The sequence below is a fragment of the Gorilla gorilla genome, chromosome 5, assembly GCF_029281585.2.
Source record: "Gorilla gorilla gorilla isolate KB3781 chromosome 5, NHGRI_mGorGor1-v2.1_pri, whole genome shotgun sequence".
In the NCBI taxonomy this organism is placed as follows: Eukaryota; Metazoa; Chordata; class Mammalia; order Primates; family Hominidae; genus Gorilla; species Gorilla gorilla.
This window is the reverse complement of record NC_073229.2, coordinates 121,370,893-121,392,527: the sequence shown is the minus strand read 5'-3', so window position 1 is coordinate 121,392,527 and position 21,635 is coordinate 121,370,893. Positions and strand designations below refer to the sequence as shown.

Genomic DNA, 21,635 nt, shown 5'->3' with positions numbered 1-21,635 from the left:
TTGTATTAGGGTTCTCTAGAGGGACAGAACTAATATATATGGGAGTTTATTAAGGAGTATTAACTCACATGATCACAAGGTCCTGCAATAGGCCACCTGCAAGCTGAGGAGCAAGGAATCCAGTCCAGGTCTCAAAGCTGAAGAACTTGGTGTCCAATGTTTGAGAGCAGGAAGCATCCAGCACGGGAGAAAAATGCAGGATGGGAGACTAAGCCAGTCCAGTCTTTTCATGTTCTTCTGCCTGCTCTTTATTCTGGCCGAGCTGACAGCTGATTAGATTGTGCCCACTTAGATTAAGGGTGGGTCTGCTTTTCCCAGCCCACTGACTCAAATGTTAATCTGCTTTGGCAGCACCCTCACAGACACACCCAGGATCAATACTGCATTCTTCAGTCCAGTCAAGTTGACACTCAGTATTAACTATCAACAGTCTTTCTCTACCCACCTGGTAGCCGAAGATAGAAAACATAAACTCATGGGAGCTCCATGGCCCCATCCATCACCTGAGAAACCTGAATACTTATGCAGGTGATTTCAGGGCAAGTTTATGTCCCCCCTGTAGTACCACAGCTGATGCCCTCTTGAAAGTGCCACCTCCTGGCTGGAGGCCAACCAACTCAAGCCATTACGGCAACTCATAACAGAACAACCCTGCACCAAGGAAGGAGAAAACAACATCTAATTTCATTACCTGTAACATCCTGTTTAACCAGAGGTCCTGAGTCTGTCCACATGACAACTTCACTGCTAGCATAACCAGCATTCAGGAAAACCAATGTACTAAACAAAACTGCAACCAAGGATCCTCACAGAGTCCATTTCACTCCCCTGCTACCTCCACCAGAGCAGGTGGTGGTATCCACGGCTGAGAGACCTGAAGATAGATCACATCACAGGACTCTTTGCAGACACCCCCCACCCCAGTACCAGCCCAGACCCCAGTAGCTCTGCTGGGTGGCTAGACCCAGAAGAGCAATAACAATCACTGCAGTCTGGCTCTCAGGAAGGCGGAGAACAGCACATCAAGGGATCACCCTGCAGTACAAAAGAACATTAGTCCTTGGATCTCAGATCTTTCCTCTGGATATGGTCTATCCAGATGAGAAGGACCCAGAAAAACAATTCTGGTAATAGGACAAAACAAGGTTCTTTATCACCCCCACAAGATCACACTAGCTCACCAGCCATTAATCCAAACCAAGAAGAAATCTCTGAATTACTAGAAAAAGAGTTCTAAAGGTCGATTCTTACGTTACTTAAGGAGGCAACAGAGAAATGTGAAAACCAGATTAAAGAAATTTAAAAATATGCATGAAAAGATCTCCAGAGAAATATATATCATAAATAAAAAACAATCACAACTTCTGGAAATGAAAGACACATTTAGAGAAATGCAAAATGCACTGAGAAGTTTCAACAATAGAATCGAACAAGTAGAAGAAAGAGCATCAGAGCTTGAAGACAAGGTTTTCAAATTAATCCAATCCGAGAAAGACAAAGAAAAAGGAATTTTTTTTAAAAATGAACAAAACCTCCAAGAATATTGGGATTATGTTAAGTGACCAAACCTAAGAATAATTGGTGTTCCTGAAGAAGAAGAGAAATCTAAAAGTTTGGAAAACTTATTTGAGGGAATCATCTAGGAAAACTTCACTGGCATTGCTAGAGATCTAGACATCCAAATACAAGAAGCTCAAAGAACACCTGGGAAACATCACAAAAAAGATAGTCACCTTAGGCACATAGTCATCAGGTTACCTAAAGTGAAGACAAAGGAAAGAATCTTAAGAGCTGTGAGGCAGAAAGCATCAGGTAACCTACAAAGGAAAACCTATCAAATTAACAGCAGCTATTTTAGCGGAATACAAGCTAGAAGGGATTTGAGTCCTATCTTTGGCATCCTTAAACAAAATTATCATCCAAGAATGTTGTATCCAGTGAAACTAAGCTTCATAAATGAAGGAAAGATATAAAGTATTTTTCAGACAAACAAATGCTAAGAGAATTTGCCACTACCAAGCCAGCACTATAAGAACTGCTGAAAGGAGACCTAAATCTTGAACCTCAAAATATACCAAACAAACCTCTTTAAAGCATAAATCTCACAGGGCCTATCAAACAATAACACAATGAAAAAGGGCATTCAGGCAACAACTACCACAGTGAATAGAATAGTACCTTACATCTCAATACTAACGTTGTATGTAAATGACCTAAATGTGTCACTTAAAAGATATAGAAGGGCAGAATGGATAAAAATTCACCAACCAAGTATCTGCTGTCTCCAAGAGACTTAACACATAAGGACTCACATAACTTAAGGTAATGGGGTGGAAAAAGATAGTCCATTCAAATGGACCCCAAAAGTGAGCAGATGTAGCTATTCTTGTGTCAGACAAAACAGATTTTAAAGCAACAACAGTTTGAAAAGACAGAGGGACATTATGTAATGATAAAAGTATCCAACAGAAGAATATCACAATCCTAAATAGGGAACATACACAACTAACACTGGAGCTCCCAAATTTATAAAATAATTACTAGACCTAAGAAATGAGATAGATGGCAACACAATAATAGTGGGGGACTTCAATACTCTACTGACAACACTAGTCAGGTCATCAAGCCAGAAAGTCAACAAAGAAACAATGGATTTAAACTATACCCTAGAACAAATGGACTTAACAGATATTTACAGAACATTCTACTCAAACTGCAGAATATACATTCTCTTCACCAGCACATGGAACATTCTCCAAGATAGACCATATGATAGGCCACAAGTCTCAATAATTTTTAAAAAATTGAAATTATATCAAGTACTCTCCAAGACCACAGTGGAATAAAATTGGAAATGAATTCCAAAATGAACCTTGAAAACTATACAAATACGTGGAAATTAAATAATCTGCTTCTGAATGATCTTTAGGTCAATAATGAAATCAAAATAGAAATTTAAAAATCCTTTGAACTGAATGGTAATAGTGACACAACCTATCAAAACCTCTGAGGTACAGCAAAAGCAGTGCTAAGAGGAAAGTTCATAGCGTTAAATGCCTACATCAAAAAGTCTAAAAGAGCACAAATAGACAGTCTAAGGTCACACTTCAAGGAACTAGAGAAACAAGAATAAACCAAACCCAAATCCCATCCATAAGTGGGCTAAGGACATGAATAGGCAATACTCAAAAGAAGATATGTAAATGGCCAAGAAACAGATGAAAAAATGCTCAGCATCACTAATGATCAGGGAAATGCAAATCAAAACCACAATGCAACACCACCTTACTCCTACAAGAATGGCCATAATTTAAAAATAAAAAAAATAATAGATGTTGGTGTGGATTTGGTGAAAAGGAAACACGTTGCTGGTGGGAATGTAAACTAGTACAAACACTGTGGAAAACATTATGGATATTCCTTAGAGAACTAAAAGAAGATCTAACATTTGATCTATCAGTGCCATGGCTAGGTGTCTCTCCAGATGAAAAGAAGCATTATGAAACACTTGCACATGCATGTTTATAGCAGCACAATTTGCAATTGCAAAAATATGGAACCAGCCCAATACCCATCAATCAATGAGTGGATAGAGAAAACTTCTTATATATAGAACATGGAATACTACTCAGCCTTAAAAAGGAATGAAATAATGGTATTTGCAGGAACCTGGATTGAGTGGAGACCATTATTCTTAGTGACAACACTCAGGAATGGAAAAGTAACCAACATATGTTCTCGTTTTTAACTTGGAGGTAAGCTATGAGGACACAAAGGTGTAAGCATGATATAATGGACTTTGAGGGCCTGAGGGGAATGGTGGGAGTAGGGTGAGGGATAAAAGACTATACTTTGGGTACAGGCCGGGTGTGGTGGCTCACGCCTGTAATCCCAGCACTTTGGGAGGCCAAAGCAGGTGGATCACCTGAGGTCAGGAGTTCAAGACCAGCCTGGCCAACATGGTGAAACTCTCTCTCTACTAAAAATACAAAAATTAGCCGGGTGTAGTGGCATGTGCCTGTAATCTCATCTTCTCAGGAGGCTGAGGCAGGAGAATCGCTTGAACCTGGGAGGCAGAGGTTTCAGTGAGCCAAGATCGCGCCATTGCACTATAGCCTAGGTGACAAGAGCAAAACTCTGTCTCAAAAAAAAAAAAAAAAAAGACCATACTTTGGGTACAGTGTATATTGCTCAGGTGATGGGTGCACCGAAACCTTAGAAATCACCACTAAAGAACTTATTCATGTAACCAAACACCACCTGTTCCCCAAAGACTATTGGTTGTGGGGAAAAAAGTAGGTCAGGTGACCAGCCATCCTATCCTGGTTTGCATGGCCCAGAGTTTCAGTGTGAAACCAGGAAACATCTGAGCAAACCAGGATGAGTTAGTCATCCTAGAAGTAGGAATAATATGACTAATCTAAGAAGCATGCTCTATGAATTTAGGTCTAGCATAAAGTCAAAATATCTTTCCTATGGGAAAAGAGGCGATTATAATATTTATGAAGTAGTTCTGTGGTTCTCTGCTATTCCTTCAGTTTTAGTGTTCCTCGATTGTATCAAATTATATTCTATAAGTAGTATAGGACTATGTGTTGGATTTCTGGAAACCAATTTTGTGGGAGCAGTAGTAGGTAGTTGTAAAGAATAATATATTTGGATAGAACTGTCAGTTTGATTATATCTATTTTCCTCCCATTGAGATAAATTGAAATCTGACCATGGTCATGTACTTTGACTTGATCTCCAACAGTGACAGTGGTGAAAGAGTCCGTTTGCTGTATTTAAACAAAATAAAAATCTTCCAAATATACAGCAGCCTTCAAATAAAATTAGTGTACACTTCATTATACTTTTTGTTTTTATTTTTTGTTTAAAGAGACAGAGTTTTTCACTGTCACCCAGGCTGGATTGGAGTACAGTGGTGTGGTTATAGCTCACTATAACCTTGAACTCCTGAGCTCAAGCACTTCTTCTGCCTCCTTCTCCCGAGTCATTAGGACAGGTGCATGCCACCATGTCTGGCTAATATCTTCATTTTATAGACGGATCTTGCTGTGTTTCCCAGGCTGATCTTGAATTATTGGCCTCAAGGAATCCTCCTGCCTCAGCTTCCAAAAGTGCTTGGGATTACAGATAGGAGCTACCGCACCCAACCGACCACTACAGCTTTAATCAAGCAAATATTTCGAATTCTTTTTTCTACCTAGAGAGGATCTGCCAGAAACAGAGGTGGAGTTTTACTTTAGTAAAGAGAACATATATTGCTCAATTTTACTTACTTAAGTACAATTTTTTAGAGGTAATCCTATTTAATATTTGTGAATGCTAATTGTAAATGTGTGTTCTACCTTTGGGAACAGCATTATTGTTTTCATATGAGAAAGATTTTTCATCTTTTGCTGCCTGCTTTTGAAAAGCCTCATTGTTTTCTGAGATCACAGAAGTAATTTTTAGTTTTATAAAGGTTATGGAAGGGTATTTAAAAAGTAAGCCTGATTTTAAAAAATTATTTTGATTTTTTAAACACATTAATTTGGAGAGTCCAGGAGTAGAACCAACTCAGAATGTGATTAGATCTAAATAATGTGGGACAATAGTCTTTAAATAACTAACTAAAAATCAGTGTTTCTTGAGTAGAAGGATCGTAACTGGGATATTGAAGCCCAACTCTATTCTCTCCTAAAAATAAATCCAATTAGGCAAACTTATGGTAACAGTTACTGTTTAGACTGTGAATAAATTTTCTTCTTGTGATGGTTTCTGATAGGTAGGTTAGTTATGCATAAATAAATGAGTCTTTGTTAAATTATATATAATAACCAGTTGTTAAATTGCCATTTCTTTTTTCTTTTTTTTTTTTTTGAGACGGAGTCTCGCTCTTTCGCCTAGGCCGGAGTGCAGTGGCGCTATCTCGGCTCACTGCAAGCTCTGCCTCCCGGCTTCACGCCATTCTCCTGCCTCAGCCTCCCAAGTAGCTGGGACTACAGGCGCCCGCCACTGTGCCCGGCTAATTTTTTTGTATTTTTAGTGGAGACGGGGTTTCACCGTGTTAGCCAGGACGGTCTCGGTCTCCTGACCTCGTGATCCGGCCGCCTCGGCCTCCCAAAGTGCTGTGATTACAGGCGTGAGCCACCGCGCCCGGCCGTTAAATTGCCATTTCTATGTAATAACTAAGCTAGCCGGGTGCGGTGGCTCACGCCTGTAATCCCAGCACTTTGGGAGGCCGAGGAGGGAGGATCACGAGGTCAGGAGATCGAGACCATCCTGGCTAACACGGTGAAACCCCGTCTCTACTAAATATACAAAAAATTAGCCGGGCACGGTGGCGGGCGCCTGTAGTCCCAGCTACTCGGGAGGCTGAGGCAGGAGAATGGCGTGAACCCGGGAGGCGGAGCTTGCAGTGAGCCGAGATCGCGCCACTGCACTCCAGCCTGGGTGACAGAGCGAGACTCCGTCTCAAAAAAAGAGCTAAAAGAGTGAATGTGCTCCTTATTAGTCCAATTAAAGATTTGACCTATGTAGTATGCCCAAATTAATATGCGTACATTTGATTGTTCAAAATAAAGATAAGACATTCTTTAGAAAAGGACTAAAGCAGAGATTAGAAGCTGGCATATTCATTTAATGGACTTATTGGAATATTCATTAAATAGCTCATATTCTCTCCCCGTCTGATACACTCAAACACACATACACACACACAGGAGATGAGACGCTGAGAGCCCATAAGGGCTTCTGAAAATGTGGGAGGTGAGTAGTACTCCTTGAGCCAGTCAGGTTTAAGGCTTTGTGGAAAAGAGGCCCACAGGCCTTATGGCTTATTAAAAACAATCTTTAATCAGAGGGCATGGAATTACATGTCTTTAATCAAATCTCTGTGATTAGGTAGGGTTTGCTTAAAACTGACAAAATTGATATGTATCATCTTTAGGAACAATACTATGACCCTGTTGCATTTATTATTTGATCATCAAAAGAGTAACATTGATCTAAAGTACATTTCTCTCCTGCAGATGACAAAACGATAGCTATCCCTATGCAAGCACTCTGCTTAACACTTACTGCACATACCTTCACTTAATACTTATGACAGTCGTGTGTAGTGATATTTCTGTTTCCATTTTATACTTTTACAGACTGAGGCCCAGAATGTTTGAAGAACTTGTCCAGGTTCACACAGCTAGCTTAGGAAATGGCAGAACTGAGATTTGAATTTTCATATATGTTTAACTCCACTGTTTGGTACCTAGCATTCATACTTTTGCTTTTCCCAAACTTTGTATATTTTTTATAGTTTAAATATGTTTTTCTGGATTTTACATGGTAAAATGAATTTCAGATGTTAAATAAAACCCTTCAATATGAACTTTGATAACATAACCTACTTTTTTACCTTATAAACATGATAAAATTAGTATGCTTTATTTCAATTCAGTAGTGTGCCATAGGAATCAATATGAACCTGGATCTAGTTTAATATTTTCATAATAAAATTAGAGGATATTAGTGATGGACAGAACCTTGCCTTCTTTGGTTAAATAAGCTTAATTGTTTATTAGAGAAGCTAAATGTCTTTCCCTAAGCCATAACTCCACTTGTTGGGAAGGAGCATCAGAACCCAGATCTCAGTTTTATTCATGAGGCTCTTTGGTGAAACAGGCACCATGGCGTATATACCATGTGGGTATTATTCTATCTTTCAGAGAGCTCTTAGACACTTGAAAGCAGATAAACATTAAACTTAACAAGGTAAGTATGATGATGTAGGTATGCCTAGTGTGCCATAAAAGCGTAAAGAAAGGCCACTTATCTAGTAGGGGAGTTAGGAAGTTTTCTGGAGAACTTGTAGTTTGAAGTGTATTTTAAATAATGAATAAAGAGTTAAGGCCTTGTCCAAAAAAAATTGTGCATTGCAGTTTTTTACCCATATTTGGGTCACTCTTCATTCATTGAAAAGGTTTTGTACCAAGATCACTGTGTTGTTCTTTACCTGTACACTATTTCTGCTAGTCACCCTGACGTTATTGGGTATAATCGAACTGTCCTTTCAATTTCTTAATAGCCTCACTTCTTATTAGATTTTCTTTTACTTGCCTTATCTACCTCCTCCCATGGTTATACTCTACAGCTTTTCACTTTTCATTTTTCTTTTCACTTTGCCCATTACTGTTGACCTTTTCATTTTTCTGTCCTCTTCCATTTCCTCACTTTGTTTCTTAAACAATGTACACAACCAATTATTTTTAATGAATATTCCAATAAGTCCATTAAATGAATATGCCTGCTTCTAATCTCTGCTTTAGTCCTTTTTTTTTTTTTTTTTCTGAGGCGGAGTCTCGCTCTGTCACCCAGGCTGGAGTGCAGTGGCGCTATTTGGGCTCACTGCAAGCTTCGCCTCCCAGGTTCTTGCCATTCTCCTACCTCAGCCTTCTGAGTAGCTGGGACTACAGGCACCCACCACCACGCCCAGCTAAATTTTTGTATTTTTAGTAGAGACGGGGTTTCACCGTGTTAGCCAGGATGGTCTCGATCTCCTGACCTCGTGATCCGCCCTCCTTGGCCTCCCAAAGTGCTGGGATTACAGGTGTGAGCCACCGTGCCCGGCCTTAATCTCTGCTTTAGTCCTTTTTAAAAGAATGTCTTATCTTAATTTTGAACAATCAAATTTAGGCATATTACATTTGGGCATTACTCCATAAGAAACATCTTTAATTCCATAGCCCTTAACTTGTTTTAACCATGAAAAAGCCATTCTTTCTCTCCTATCTCCCACACCACCCACAACTGAATATTGTGAGAGAAAATCATACATTCATTTTTACTAAGATGATTGACTTTAAATTGTTGATCATAATCTCAAATGGCCATCAGCTCTAGAATGTTTGCTTTTCTGCTCTCCAAAATGACTTAATGACTTACTTCAGAACTTCTCTCTTTTTTTTTTTTGGAGAAAGAGTGTCACTGTGTCTCCCAGTGCAATGGCAGTCTCGGCTCACTGCAACCTCTGGCTCCTCCTGGGTTCAAGCGATTTTCCTGCTTTGGCCTCCCGAGTAGCTGGGATTATAGGTGCCTGCCATCTCGTCCAGCTAATTTTTGTATTTTTTAGTAGAGATGGGGTTTCGCCATGTTGGCCAGGCTGGTCTTAAACTCCTGACCTCAGGTGATCCACCCAGCTCGGTCTCCCAAAGTGCTGGGATTATAGGTGTGAACCACCGTGCCTGGCCCAGAACTTCTCTTTGACATAAAATTTAATGCGTACTCTTCTCCAATCCATTCGGGTTAACATCTTGCCTCATAAATCATTGAAAAATAGAATTGGTCAGTTAAGAATTCCTATCTTTACAGCTTTAAATCTCCCAACACATCTGCTTCATATTCAGCCTCTCAGACTATTCTTTTATGTTAGAAGTGTCACTTTCTATCAAGAGCTAATTCCTTCCCTCGTGCACTGGATCTTAACTCTTCTCACCTGTTCAAGGACTTTATTGTTTATGTATTTTCACTTAAATATTTACTTCCTCACCTCCTAGATGTCCTCAGCCATCCATAGTTGAGCTTCTTCATCATAGTCTTCATCAAGCCCCAAACTGCTCTGGGAAGGCCGTCAATGACTTCCATATTGTTTCTTCCAAGGGTTCTTATTTCTTCTTTTTGTAACCTCTGAGCAGAGGTCAATCCTGTTCACCATTGTCGTTTTTCTGAAGTACTTCTTTTGGCATCCGCAATGCCTGGTTTCCTTTTTAATTCATTGACCACTTGTTTTTGCATATATTCTCCACTTGCTTCATATGAAAATGTTGTAATATCAAATGGCTCTCAGTTATGGATCCTTTTATCATTGACCCAAATTTATGTCAACAACTCTGACTTTAATCCCTTAACTCTAGACCCATAGGTCAGATTGTCTGCTTAATAGCTCTACTTGTATACCCTGGACACTCACCTCATAAGTTCTTCCTTTAGTCTTTGCCATTTCAGGAAATAGCACCATTGACCTATTTCCTTATGCCAAAACCTGAAACTTCTTTCTTTCATACTTTAATGTAATTTACCAGCAAATCCCACTGAATCTTTTTCCAAACATATCTTTAAAGTTTCAGTCTTATAGTTTCGCACAATCGCGTCCTACCTGGTCTCCCTGCATCTCTTCTTATCCCCTCTATTCACTCTTTATGTGTAATCCAGAGCAGTGTTTTTGAAACAATCATATCATGTCACTTCTGTGCTTACTCTCTTCCAGTAGCTTCCCAACATATTTAAAATACAATCCAAATTTCTTACCAAGACCAGTAAAGCCTCAAATGAGATATGATGTCTTCCTGTCTGGAATTTTATAATACCAAGCCTACTAATAATTGAGGAACTTTCCACTCATTTTCTCTGCCTTGAATGTTTTTCTTCCAAGTCTTTATTGACTTTCATTTAATCATGTAGTTCAACTGCAGCCCTTCAAAAGGCTTTTCCATTCATAGCAGCTAATAAAATAATGATGCTTATCCTTTACCAATTACTTTGCCACATTACTTTGCTTTGTTTCATTTTCACAGCAGTTATTTCTGTTCAAATTTATCTTGTTTTAGTGTCCTTTTCTTTTCTTTCCAAAAATGTAAGCTCTACCAGTACATGTGCTATCTCTGACTTACTTGTTGTCCTATGCCTAGTACGTTAAAACAGTGCCTAGTATGTGGTAAGTTTTAAATACAATTGTTGAATGATTGGAATTCAGTGTGTTATTTTAAAAATATGTGCATGGCTATATCGTCAAAGAAAAAGCATCTATGTTTTTTCTACTTCCTTTTCCTCCTGTTATCTCCTAAAAGGTTAAAATAGATGTACTCTGACAATCCTTTGGTTTTAGAAAGAACAACTCCTATAATCCTATAAAAAGATTTGACCAAGTACTTAAGTATGACCAAGCACTCTGAATTTGTGTACATCTTAATCATTACATCATTTTTGCCACTTCTTTCTGGTTTGGGTTCCTTTTCTGGTTTCTGGGTTTCCAGTACCATTCAATTATGAAACACCTGTAATTTTTAAATAATTGAATTAAAAGTCGAGTTATGTGATTTCTGTTATCTGAATGTGTTAGTGGTGTTTTAAACATGTTTTTGGAAGTATGTGTTATGTTGATTTAGACCTAGTCTGCATATGAGAATGGGTATGATTGGGTGACACATATTTATTTTCTTTTTAGCTGCAGGTTATACAGCACAATATCAAGTGAAAATGTTTATATTACCAGAGCCCATTTACCTTCTCATAACTTCAGTTTATTTTTTAGGGTGTCATTCTAGAAGAACAATTACGAATGTATCTTCACTGTTGTTTGACACTTTGTGATTTCTGGGAGCCAAACATTGCAATTGTTACCATTTTATGGGAATATTATAGTAAGAACCTGGTGAGTGAATAGAATATGAATTTGCTCCAGGAATTTTAAAAATTTGTACATATTTGAGGAATGTCTTTATGGTTTAATTATGAATAGTTATGGATTTTTCTTAAAAAGTTAATTTTTTTCAGAGTAGATTGGAGTAGCTCATGAATAGTTTTATCTTTAACATTGTAGAGCTTTGTCATAAGGGAGACAGCATTTGGTATCCTTTTTCTCTTGAGAGCAAGGGTAAACAAAGTAGCTAAAATGTATCAGATATTTATAAAATCTTCATTTATAAATGTTTCTAATAATAATTGATTGCTCATGACACATTGAACAGGCACTGCTGTCCTGAGTAAGAAACAATCCTGGCATTTGAGTAGCTTATAGGCTACTAGTGGGTGGGTATACATACATTGTGGGAAAAAAGTTATAATTGTGGAACTCCAGAGGAGGGGGTATCTAACCCGGTATCTGTATTTGTGGAAGACTTCATGAGGTCATAATTTTTGAACTTGGCTTTGGGAATGAGTAGAATTTTCTAAGAACAGAAGAAAAAGGGATCCAGGCAGAATGAACAATATGGACAAATACATGGAGGTATGAGAAAGAATGGTCTATTCCTACCATGTTAAATAGTTCTGAATTATAGGCCTCGGATAACTATGGAGAGACCGAAGATAGGAGACTAGAGAAGGCAGTCTGGGGCTAGGCTATGAAGGGTTGAAGATAATGTACAGTTAATTCTGGTTTATTCAGGAGACACTAAATAGCGAGGATGTGACTTAGGTATGTGTTTGAGAAAGCTTTTTTTTTTTTTTTTTTCTGAAAGTGGTGTAAATGAATTGGGTACAGACAACTTAGTGGTTTATTGTAGTTGTATGAGCAAATGATACCATGGCTGAGAACTGAAATAGGGACAATATATTTAGAAAGGAGAGGATTAGTTTGGAAGATTAAAATTTTAAAGGTACATTTAAAGGATTTATACTTTGTGTATAGAAAGGAAATTTGGGATGTTTTGGGTTTGGGGTAAATAATTAGTGAACCTCTCAATCAAAATAGAAAATGGTAATGGAAGATTTACAAGTAAATAACGTTTGGATTTGTGGATAATGGAGCTTATTAAAAAATTAGAAAAATGCCCTTCTCTGAAGCATGATTTTAGGCTAGTTGGAGAAATGACTGATTGTAGTCTTGAGGCAGGAAGAGTCCAGGGTGAGTCTAGGGTGTCTTGTCATACCAGAAAGCAGGAAAGGTATCAAATTAAGCTAGAGTCATGTCAGAAGGACACAGGAGCCAACCTGAAGGAACGTTCATTGCCCAGAAAATGGGAAAATTTGAGCATAAGAAAGAATAATGACTGCAATAGATTAAAACATATTAAATATGTTTAAATCTCTGAGTTTATGCTTCTTTGTAAAAAGTTACTCTGGAAAAAGAAACACCTAATTCTGAAAACTGTAAAGAAAATACAAACTATATTTTAGAGTAATCAGATTTCTCATGAGTTAATTAAGAAAACATGATAGAATTAGAAGTCACCATTTTGTACATTTAATGAAATAAGGCATCTGGGCAATGATCATCAATGCTACTAAAACTGTTAAGTAAAAGGCTTGTGGGACCACTAAAATGGGTGGACCAGGCTGATAACCTGACCAGTTTTAACATCACAAAAAGTCAGAACTTATGTGCCTTTTTACTAAATGCAATAGGAACTACTTAGTACTACTGATGAAAGATTCTTGTCAAAAAAGTCAACATGAATCTGATGAAACCTCTAGATATAGCCACCAATTTACAGAAAAAGGAAGGGATAAAAGATTAAGTAACACTAGAGCCATACAAGCAGCTAAATTTAGAACATGGGAAATTTTATACAACAAATGACCTGATATTAAAAACAAGTGGTATAACAAAAACATTGGGAAACTTAAAGAATAAAAGAGCCCACAGTGCCATGCATATCACTGAATGCAATGTATGGATCTTGTTTGTATCCTAATTTGGACAAATCAACTGTTAAAAACACATTTGGGGGACAATCCAAAATTTGGACACCTCTTGATGCTCTGTACTTTCATGGAATTTTTATTTTAGGGAATCGTGTTCATGTAGTTTTTGTGATTAAGATGAGTCAGACTTTTGATGAACCAACTAACTGGGATTTGCAGCTTACCATTTTATTTACTAAGAGACTAATAATTGTTTTCTATCTTTTTTCCCACCTTTTAGAATAGTTCCTTCAGTATTTCTTGGCTTCCTTTTAAAGGCCTTGCTAATACCATGAAGTCACCCTTGTCTATGCTTGAAATGGTGAAGACTTGCTGTTGCGATAAACAAGATCAGGAGCTATATAAATCCAGCAGTAGTTTTACTATTTTTCTTTGTATTCTGGCAAAAGTTGTTAAAAAGGCAATGAAGAGCAATGGCCCTCATCCTTGGAAACAAGTCAAAGGAAGGTATATGCAGTATCTTCTGTCATGAGTGTGCACTGATATCTTTGGATAGGTGTTACTATTTGTATTTTGTTATGTTTACTTGGGATTAGAGTCTTAATTAGTTATAATGTTACTAGGTAATCCATTATATGCATTTGATTAAAAGTGATAGAAACACACATCTTCAAGTTGTACGTTGGTAGGTAATAGTTTCAACATATAAAACTTTTGTGTTCTTTGAGCCCAGCAGTTCACAAGCACTGGTTTTTTTGGTTGTTTTGTTTTTTAAATGAGAACTGACCACAGTATAGTAGAACCAGATAACTAATGTTCTCATTTGGGAACTATGCTGTTTTCATTTCTGATAAAATAAACTTTGGTCACATTAGTCCATTGTTTTCTCTGTCTCTTTTGAGAGTTTTGCTTGTTCAATGAGTATACTTTTAAATTGTCTTTCTTTTTTCTACTTCCTTTGCCTATATTAGCTCTTTTCTTAGCCTTCTTTGTGCAGTACACCACCATCTACCACTTGCTCAGATTATTTGTTGAGACCTCTCAGGGAAGAGAATACTAGGTAGGGACTTCTCAAGAATCACTTAATGAAATTCCTGTTTGAGTCCCACAGTGAGTAATTCTTATAAGGGTATGGTGATATGGTTTGGATATTTTATTTATCATATACTGTTTTAAATGGCAGCTTCTTTATTAAATCTACAAGAATCACATGGCTTAAACAGTTTTTTTTATTTTGTTCTATTTGACAGTTTGTTTTTGAATCTTAAGCAATTTTATGGAAGACATAATACTCAGAACTTTATGGCTAAAAGAAGTCATTGGAATTTATTCAATAACAAGTCATTGGAATTTATTCAATAACAAGTCTGTTTATTAGACACATACTATATGTCAAGCACTATAGTGGGGATAGTAGTAGACAATACAAAAATAATTAAACAGATTTTTACTTTTAAGAGTTTGTCAGCTTTTAAGTATTTATAAACATTTAACTCTCATGAGCATTACTCATTTCTGTCCTGAATAAGCCAGTTATAGAAGTTGCAAAACTTAAGGCCAGGTGTGGTGGCTCACACCTGTAATCCCAGCATTTTGGGAGGCTGAGGTGGGCGTATCACTTGAGATCAGGAGTTTGAGACCAGCGTGGACAACATGGTGAAACTCTGTCTCTACTAAAAAAAAAAAAAAAAAAAAAAAAAAAGAATAGCCAAGCATGGTGGTGCGTGCCTGCAATCCCAGCTACTCAGGAGGCTGGGGCAGGAGAATAACTTGAAACTGGGAGGTGGAGGCTGCAGTGAGCCTAAATTGCGCCACTGTACTCCAGCCTGGGCAACAGAGTGAGACTCCGTCTCAAAAAAACAAAAAACCAACAACAACTTAATTCGTAAGTAGGAATTCAGATGAATTGTTTTCAATTCTAACCCCTTAATTGATGAAAGAAAAGAATGTCAACTATTAACTATATTATTATCTATTGTACTATTTTGTCAGCTATTGTATTAAATAGTATTGATGGGAGATTTTTAAATGCATAGTTCTTTGCAGATGGCTACAAAGAATTTTTCAAACGCCTTGCATTGTCTTAAGGTATAAGTAAAATAAGAGCAAGTGTTTGTGAGGGGGTGCAGGGAGAAAAGAGTTTAAGGAAAATTGTTACATAAAATTGTCCTGTTAAGATCTCTGTAAAAGCATATCAAATTGTATTTAAAAGATTATATATTCTTTCTTATTTACTAATCAAAATAAGAAAGGTGATGGGGGACTTGAATAAAAGGAAAAGCCATGTACTATATGAAAACATTTCTACTTTCCTTTGGGGAAAGCCATTGAATCCTTTGATTCACTTACAGGTGATTTGCTGCATCATTGGGAAATTTCAAGGTAGGGCCATTATGTGTTTTCTAAGTAAAAAAAGTGACAAGGCAGCATCAAAATGAAGAATTAGCTTAAAATGTAATGAGATTGTTATGAGTATTGAAACAAATTTTCTTTTAAGAGATACAGATTTTTGTGAATGAAACAATTTTATTAAAGCATTTTTTAATGTTTTACAGAGTATATTCAAAATTCCATCAAAAAAGAATGGAAGAACTAACTGAAGTTGGTCTACAGAACTTTTTTAGCCTTTTTCTACTGTTAGCAGCTGTTGCAGAGGTAGAAGATGTTGCAAGTCATGTTTTAGACCTCCTGAATTTCCTCAAGCCTGCTTTTGTAACGTCTCAGAGAGCCCTCATTTGGAAGGGTCACATGGCCTTCCTCTTGATGTATGCCCAGAAAAATCTGGACATCGGTGTTTTGGCTGAGAAATTTTCATGTGCTTTCCGGGAGAAAGCAAAGGAATTCTTGGTGTCTAAGAATGAGGAAATGGTACAGAGACAGACTATCTGGACACTTCTTTCCATATACATTGATGGTGTTCAAGAAGTGTTTGAGACCAGCTATTGCTTGTATCCTTCCCATGAAAAACTGCTTAATGATGGATTTAGTATGCTTCTGCGAGCATGTCGAGAATCTGAACTTAGGACAGTATTGAGCTTTCTACAAGCTGTTCTGGCCAGAATCAGGTATGGTTTTCAGTCATATGCTAATTTATGATTTGTTTTATATAATTACTTATGTCGATTTTATATTAAAGTTATATATACACATATATACAAATTCACATGAAATCCAAATGTAAGGAAGGATTTAGTTTTCTACTACATGGGCATAAATCAGTACAGGTTGAATATATCCGTGTACTAAAATGCTATTATATGAAAAGCTTGGGACTAGAAGTGTTTTGAATTTTGGATTTGTTTAGATTTTGGAATATTTGCATATGCATAATGAGATATTTTGAGGAGGGGACCCAAGTCTAAACATAAAATTCAGTTATGTTTCATATACATCTTATACACATAGGCTGAATGTAATTTTATGCAACATTTTGAATAATTTTGTGCATGAAGCAAAGTTTTGACTGCAACCCATCGCATGAGGCCAGATCCAATTTTCCACTGGTAGTGTCATGTTGGCACTCAAAAAGTTTTGAATTTTGGGGCATTTTGGATTTTGAATTTTCAGATTAGTGAGGCTCAACCTGTAGTTTTCAAGCTGTTTTTCAAACAATAGCTTTTCAAAAGAAAGCTTATATGCAAACACAAGATGCAGAACTAAAGTCAAGAGCAGCTCTGGTGCAGTCTGAGAGCCATGCTTTCTCTTAGCCCTTCCTTCCCCTGCTACCTCTCAGAAAAGTGTATTATTACCCAGAGATACGTTACAGATATTCTGAGCAAGATCATGAGCTCATGTCTGAGGTGGCTTTTACTGAAGCATTTGTAATTTTGTGCCCATAAGGAAGTTTTGGTCACATTACACCATTTTTTAAAAGTGACTTTCTTTAAATTTTTGCAGCAAAGTCATAGCCTTAGCTGCATCAAATTCTTTGAAATAAACCAGTTTGCTCTGAAATTAACATAGATAATTCTATTAATAATACCAATCACCTATACAAAACTTATTGTTTTTCAGATCCACTTAAATTATGCAGATATGTTAAATACACTCAGACACAAACTTGATGTGGATAAGAACAATGGTTATGATATTTATTGCCTTTAGGCCCTTTTCACATAGCAGTTTTACCTTTGAAGTACATGTTCTTAAGAAGTTAAATACTACCACTCAGTATAGTTACTCACTGTCACAGAAAATGATTGTATTTGAAATCATGTCCAAAGATAAACAGACTGCTTCCCTCCTCCTAATATCGTATTACAAATGTTGCATCTGTTTTTCAGAGGTGCATAAGCTTGGCAAGATTTCCAAATTTTGGGAATTTATTTATTATCAAATTTATTTCTATTACTAGCTTAATTTTCTTTATTCTATGCTGTGTTTTCATGGCAGGTTTTATACTTCTTCCAAATGCCAACTTTGTTTTATTTCTTCAGTTTTTAAATAAATGTTAAGTGATTCCCTGTGCTTCTTGGGAAAATTAGAAATTTTTATGTTTCTAATATCAGTTTTGGTTTGTCTCTATATATCTGTCTGAATATACAAAACAAGAAGGAAGAGGAGGGTGTTGGTCTAAGCCATCCTGGTCATGGAGAACTATAGTCTCCAAAAGATGTCAGAGCATAGGAATAAGAAAGGAAGAAAGAGTATGGGCATCTTCAGAAGAGGCAGTCATGGGGAAAAAAGTAGCAGAATCCATATATCTTTCTGCCTTTTCTGAAAATAGATAAGTCCTTTTTAATTCTTTTTAACAATTATATTGCTTCTTACATAGTTTTTTTTTTTCCTCATAGGTTCGTATCCTACAAGTACTTTAAATTTAATGTGTTAATTAAAAATTTCTGGCAATCTTTTTGGTTTTTGTTAAAATTATCTTTATATTGTTTGTGTAATATATTATCATTGTACAAATGGGGGACGAAAGAGATATAAAGTGACAAGTAAATCTGTCTCCTCAGCTTCACTTCTTCATTCTCTAGTTCAGTAGTTCTCAACTGGGAGTGAGTTGTCCCCCAGGGAACATTTGGATGCCTGGAGACATTTTTGGTTGTCACAACTAGGGGAACAGCACTGGTGAGGTCAGAAATGCTGCTAAACACTCTACAGTGCTCAAGACAACTCCTACAACAAAGAATTATGTCGCCCATCTTCAGCAGTGCTAAGGTTGAGATACATTGCTCTAGTTCTAATCCATAGAAATAAAATGGTTTCTATAGAACCTTCCAGATATCTCCTTCCTACCTACATACATATATATACACACACTATATATGTATTTTTATATATATACATATATGTATAAAGAATGTATACATATGTGTATATAGAATATATACATATGTATTTTGAGACGGAATTTCACTCTGTGCACCCAGGCTGGAGTGCAATGGCGCCATCTCGGCTCACTGCAAACTCCGCCTCCTGGGCTCAAGCAATTCTCCTGCCTCAGCATCCTGAGTAGTTGGGATTATAGGCACACACTACCACGCACAGCTAATTTTTATGTTTTAATAGAAGCAGGATTTCACCATGTTGGCCAGGCTGATCTCAAATTCCTGACCTCAGGTGATCCACCCGCTTCAGCCTCCCAAAGTGCTGGGATTACAGGCATGAGCCACTGTGCCCAGCCGTATATTTAAAACACAAAATAGATGATCTTTGTTTTGCAAATTCCTTGTTTTATTTAATATTTCCTGAACAGCTTTTCATGTTAAAACATGAAAACCTACCTAATTCTGTTAAATGACTATTTACTGTCTCATTATATAGATGTGCCAAACTTTATCCAGTTGCTAATAATGGAAATGTGTATTGTTTACCAGTTTATGTTTATTTAACATCTTTGTAAATGTATTTCTGTGTACTTGTGGAAGTATACCTATAGATTAATTCTTAAGAATGAATTGGTGTATGTGCATTTTAAATGTGAATAGATGTTACCAAATTTCATACCAAAAAAACCCATTGTACCAGTTTTTACTCTCACTGATAATGTATGAAAAAGCTTCCATTCTCATTTTTAGATCATTGTATGGAGTGTATTTAGAAAAGCATTCTAAGATAAGAAATAAGGCTGGGCGTGGTGGCTTAGGCCTATAATCCCAGCACTTTGGGAGGCCGAGGTGGGCGGATCACGAGGTCAGGAGATGAGACCATCCTGGCTAACAGGGTGAAACCCCGTCTCTACTACAAATACAAAAAATTAATCGGGCGTGGTGGCGGGTGCCTGTAGTCCCAGCTACTCGAGAGGCTGAGTCAGGAGAATGGCCTGAACCCGGGAGGCGGAGCTTGCAGTGAGCCAAGATCGTGCCACTGCACTCCAGCCTGTGTGACAGAGCGAGACTGGGTCTCAAAAAAAAAAAAAAAAAATACTTCGAGACCAGCCTGGCCAACATGGTGAAACGCCGTCACTACTAAAAATACAAAAGTTATGGGCATGGTGGTGTGTGCCTGTAATCCCAGACACTCAGGAGGCTGAGGCAGGAGAATTGCTTGAACCCGGGAGGTGGTGGTTGCAGTAAGCCGAGATCACGCCACTGCACGACTCCGTCTCAAAAAGAAAAAAAAAAAGGTAAGAAATGAAACACAGAAGTTTGTTAACAGTGTCAGTTGAAGCTTGGTAATAGGCGAATTAGACTTAATTTGAAGGCTGAATAGACATTAAAAATAAAAATACAAAGAAAGCAAAAAAGAGAGGAACTCTTTTCTCTATTTCACATTCATTCACCAACTTCATCTTATCTTGAATCTCCTAACTGGAACTTTTCTTGGTATGTAATTCTTTAAAAATAGTAACTAGAAACAAGAATAATTCTTATATTCTTGAAAGATTTAATGCTTATAAATACTGTCTTCTTTATTCTTTACTAATCCTGCCATCCCTATTTATAGGTGAAAAAAATGGAAACAGAGACTTTTTTGTGGCTCATCTAAAATAACACATTTAAATTTCAGAACTGGCACTCAGACTCTTAACCAACTATACCACAGCTGCCTTCTTACATTATATTTTTAATTAACTTACTTAATTTTCTTTTCTTTTTATTTTTACAGGTTTAGAGGTTACAAGTGCAGTTTTGTTACATGCATATATTGTGTAGTGGTAAAATTTGGGCTTTTAGTGTAACCATCACCTGAATGGCTTATACTGTCTTTATAAGTTTACAGATAACTAAACCAAAACTAACCATACCACTACATTAAAAAAAAAAAAAGATTAGAGATAATTGAATGAATGAAATCTGCAAACTTATTTGCAAACCTGAAATTATTACCACTATTTGTATAATTCTGAGTGCTTTTACATTTTGTTTTTGCTACAAAAAAAAGGGTAGTTGCTTATTGGGGACTTTTGATTACTTTCTTTTTATTTTGTAAGTTTTTTTTTTTTTTAAATGAGTCAGTTGGAAAAAATGATTTGAGAGGTGTGGAGACAAGTATATCACATTTTATTTATAATAATTTGTCTTTGATTTTTTAGCACTATTCCAACCCTCTAAATTTCACTTCTTGCGATAAAAACAAATTTTTGCTCCTTAAATTCAATTTAGTAGAAATCCTTTAGCGTTAAAGCCAAAGTTATTTCAGGAGTGTTAGAAAAATATTTCTTGCAAATATATTGTGAGTTATGATGTATCTGTTAGTCTATGGGACACTATTCAGAAGTACAGAGGTAGAAATCAAAAAAGGATGATGAAGACTGACAATTATATAAAGTGAAGTTAAGTTTACATTGATAGGAAGAGTTTCTTTTAACTGCACCTGGATTCAATTTGTAGTTTGCTGTCCTCTGGAGTGTGAGTAGGTGATAGGGGGTTGTGCTATTGGCCTTCAGGATTAGCCTGTGCAAAAAGGATCAGATGTTTATGTTGATAACATTTGATTCCTTTCACAAATGTCTGTTTTGGTTTTGTCTTATGCTATCAACTATGATTGAAAACAATTGCCATAAAAAACCCATCAAATCATGTTCAGCTTATATTGCCCAAATCAGCAGTTTTAACAGATACAAGTATAAGGTCAATGTATGAATAAAAACAGTGCAGCAATATGCAAGTCTTTATTAATGCTGTTGTATTTTAGGTACTAACATACTTTAGTAATTTGCAAACAGATTACTGTGTGTAATAAAAGGAACTGTGACTTGGATAGGTTCATTTTATCCCATCAATTTTTAGCATTTCCAAGGCAAATATTATCAAGGCAGTCCAGCCTTTAGTTTGGGATTTATTGGAGATGGGCCCAAGAGATCATTCAGGATTGTTTACCTTAAAAATAAAGAAAGAAGGGAAGAA

General features: G+C 36.8%; 1 protein-coding gene across 6 annotated transcripts in view; it reads left to right on the top strand.

Moving 5' to 3' along the window:
- The window catches only part of MMS22L (MMS22 like, DNA repair protein), a 137,223-nt gene that overhangs the window by 38,456 nt on the left and 77,132 nt on the right, over positions 1 to 21,635 (top strand). For all 6 annotated transcript variants that reach the window (XM_019028661.4, XM_055392004.2, XM_055392002.2 and 3 more), the window contains 3 exons: positions 11,288 to 11,407; positions 13,622 to 13,848; positions 15,897 to 16,406. In XM_019028661.4, the coding sequence (XP_018884206.3) occupies positions 11,288 to 11,407; positions 13,622 to 13,848; positions 15,897 to 16,406 (857 nt within the window). The remainder of the gene's footprint in view (positions 1 to 11,287; positions 11,408 to 13,621; positions 13,849 to 15,896; positions 16,407 to 21,635) is intronic.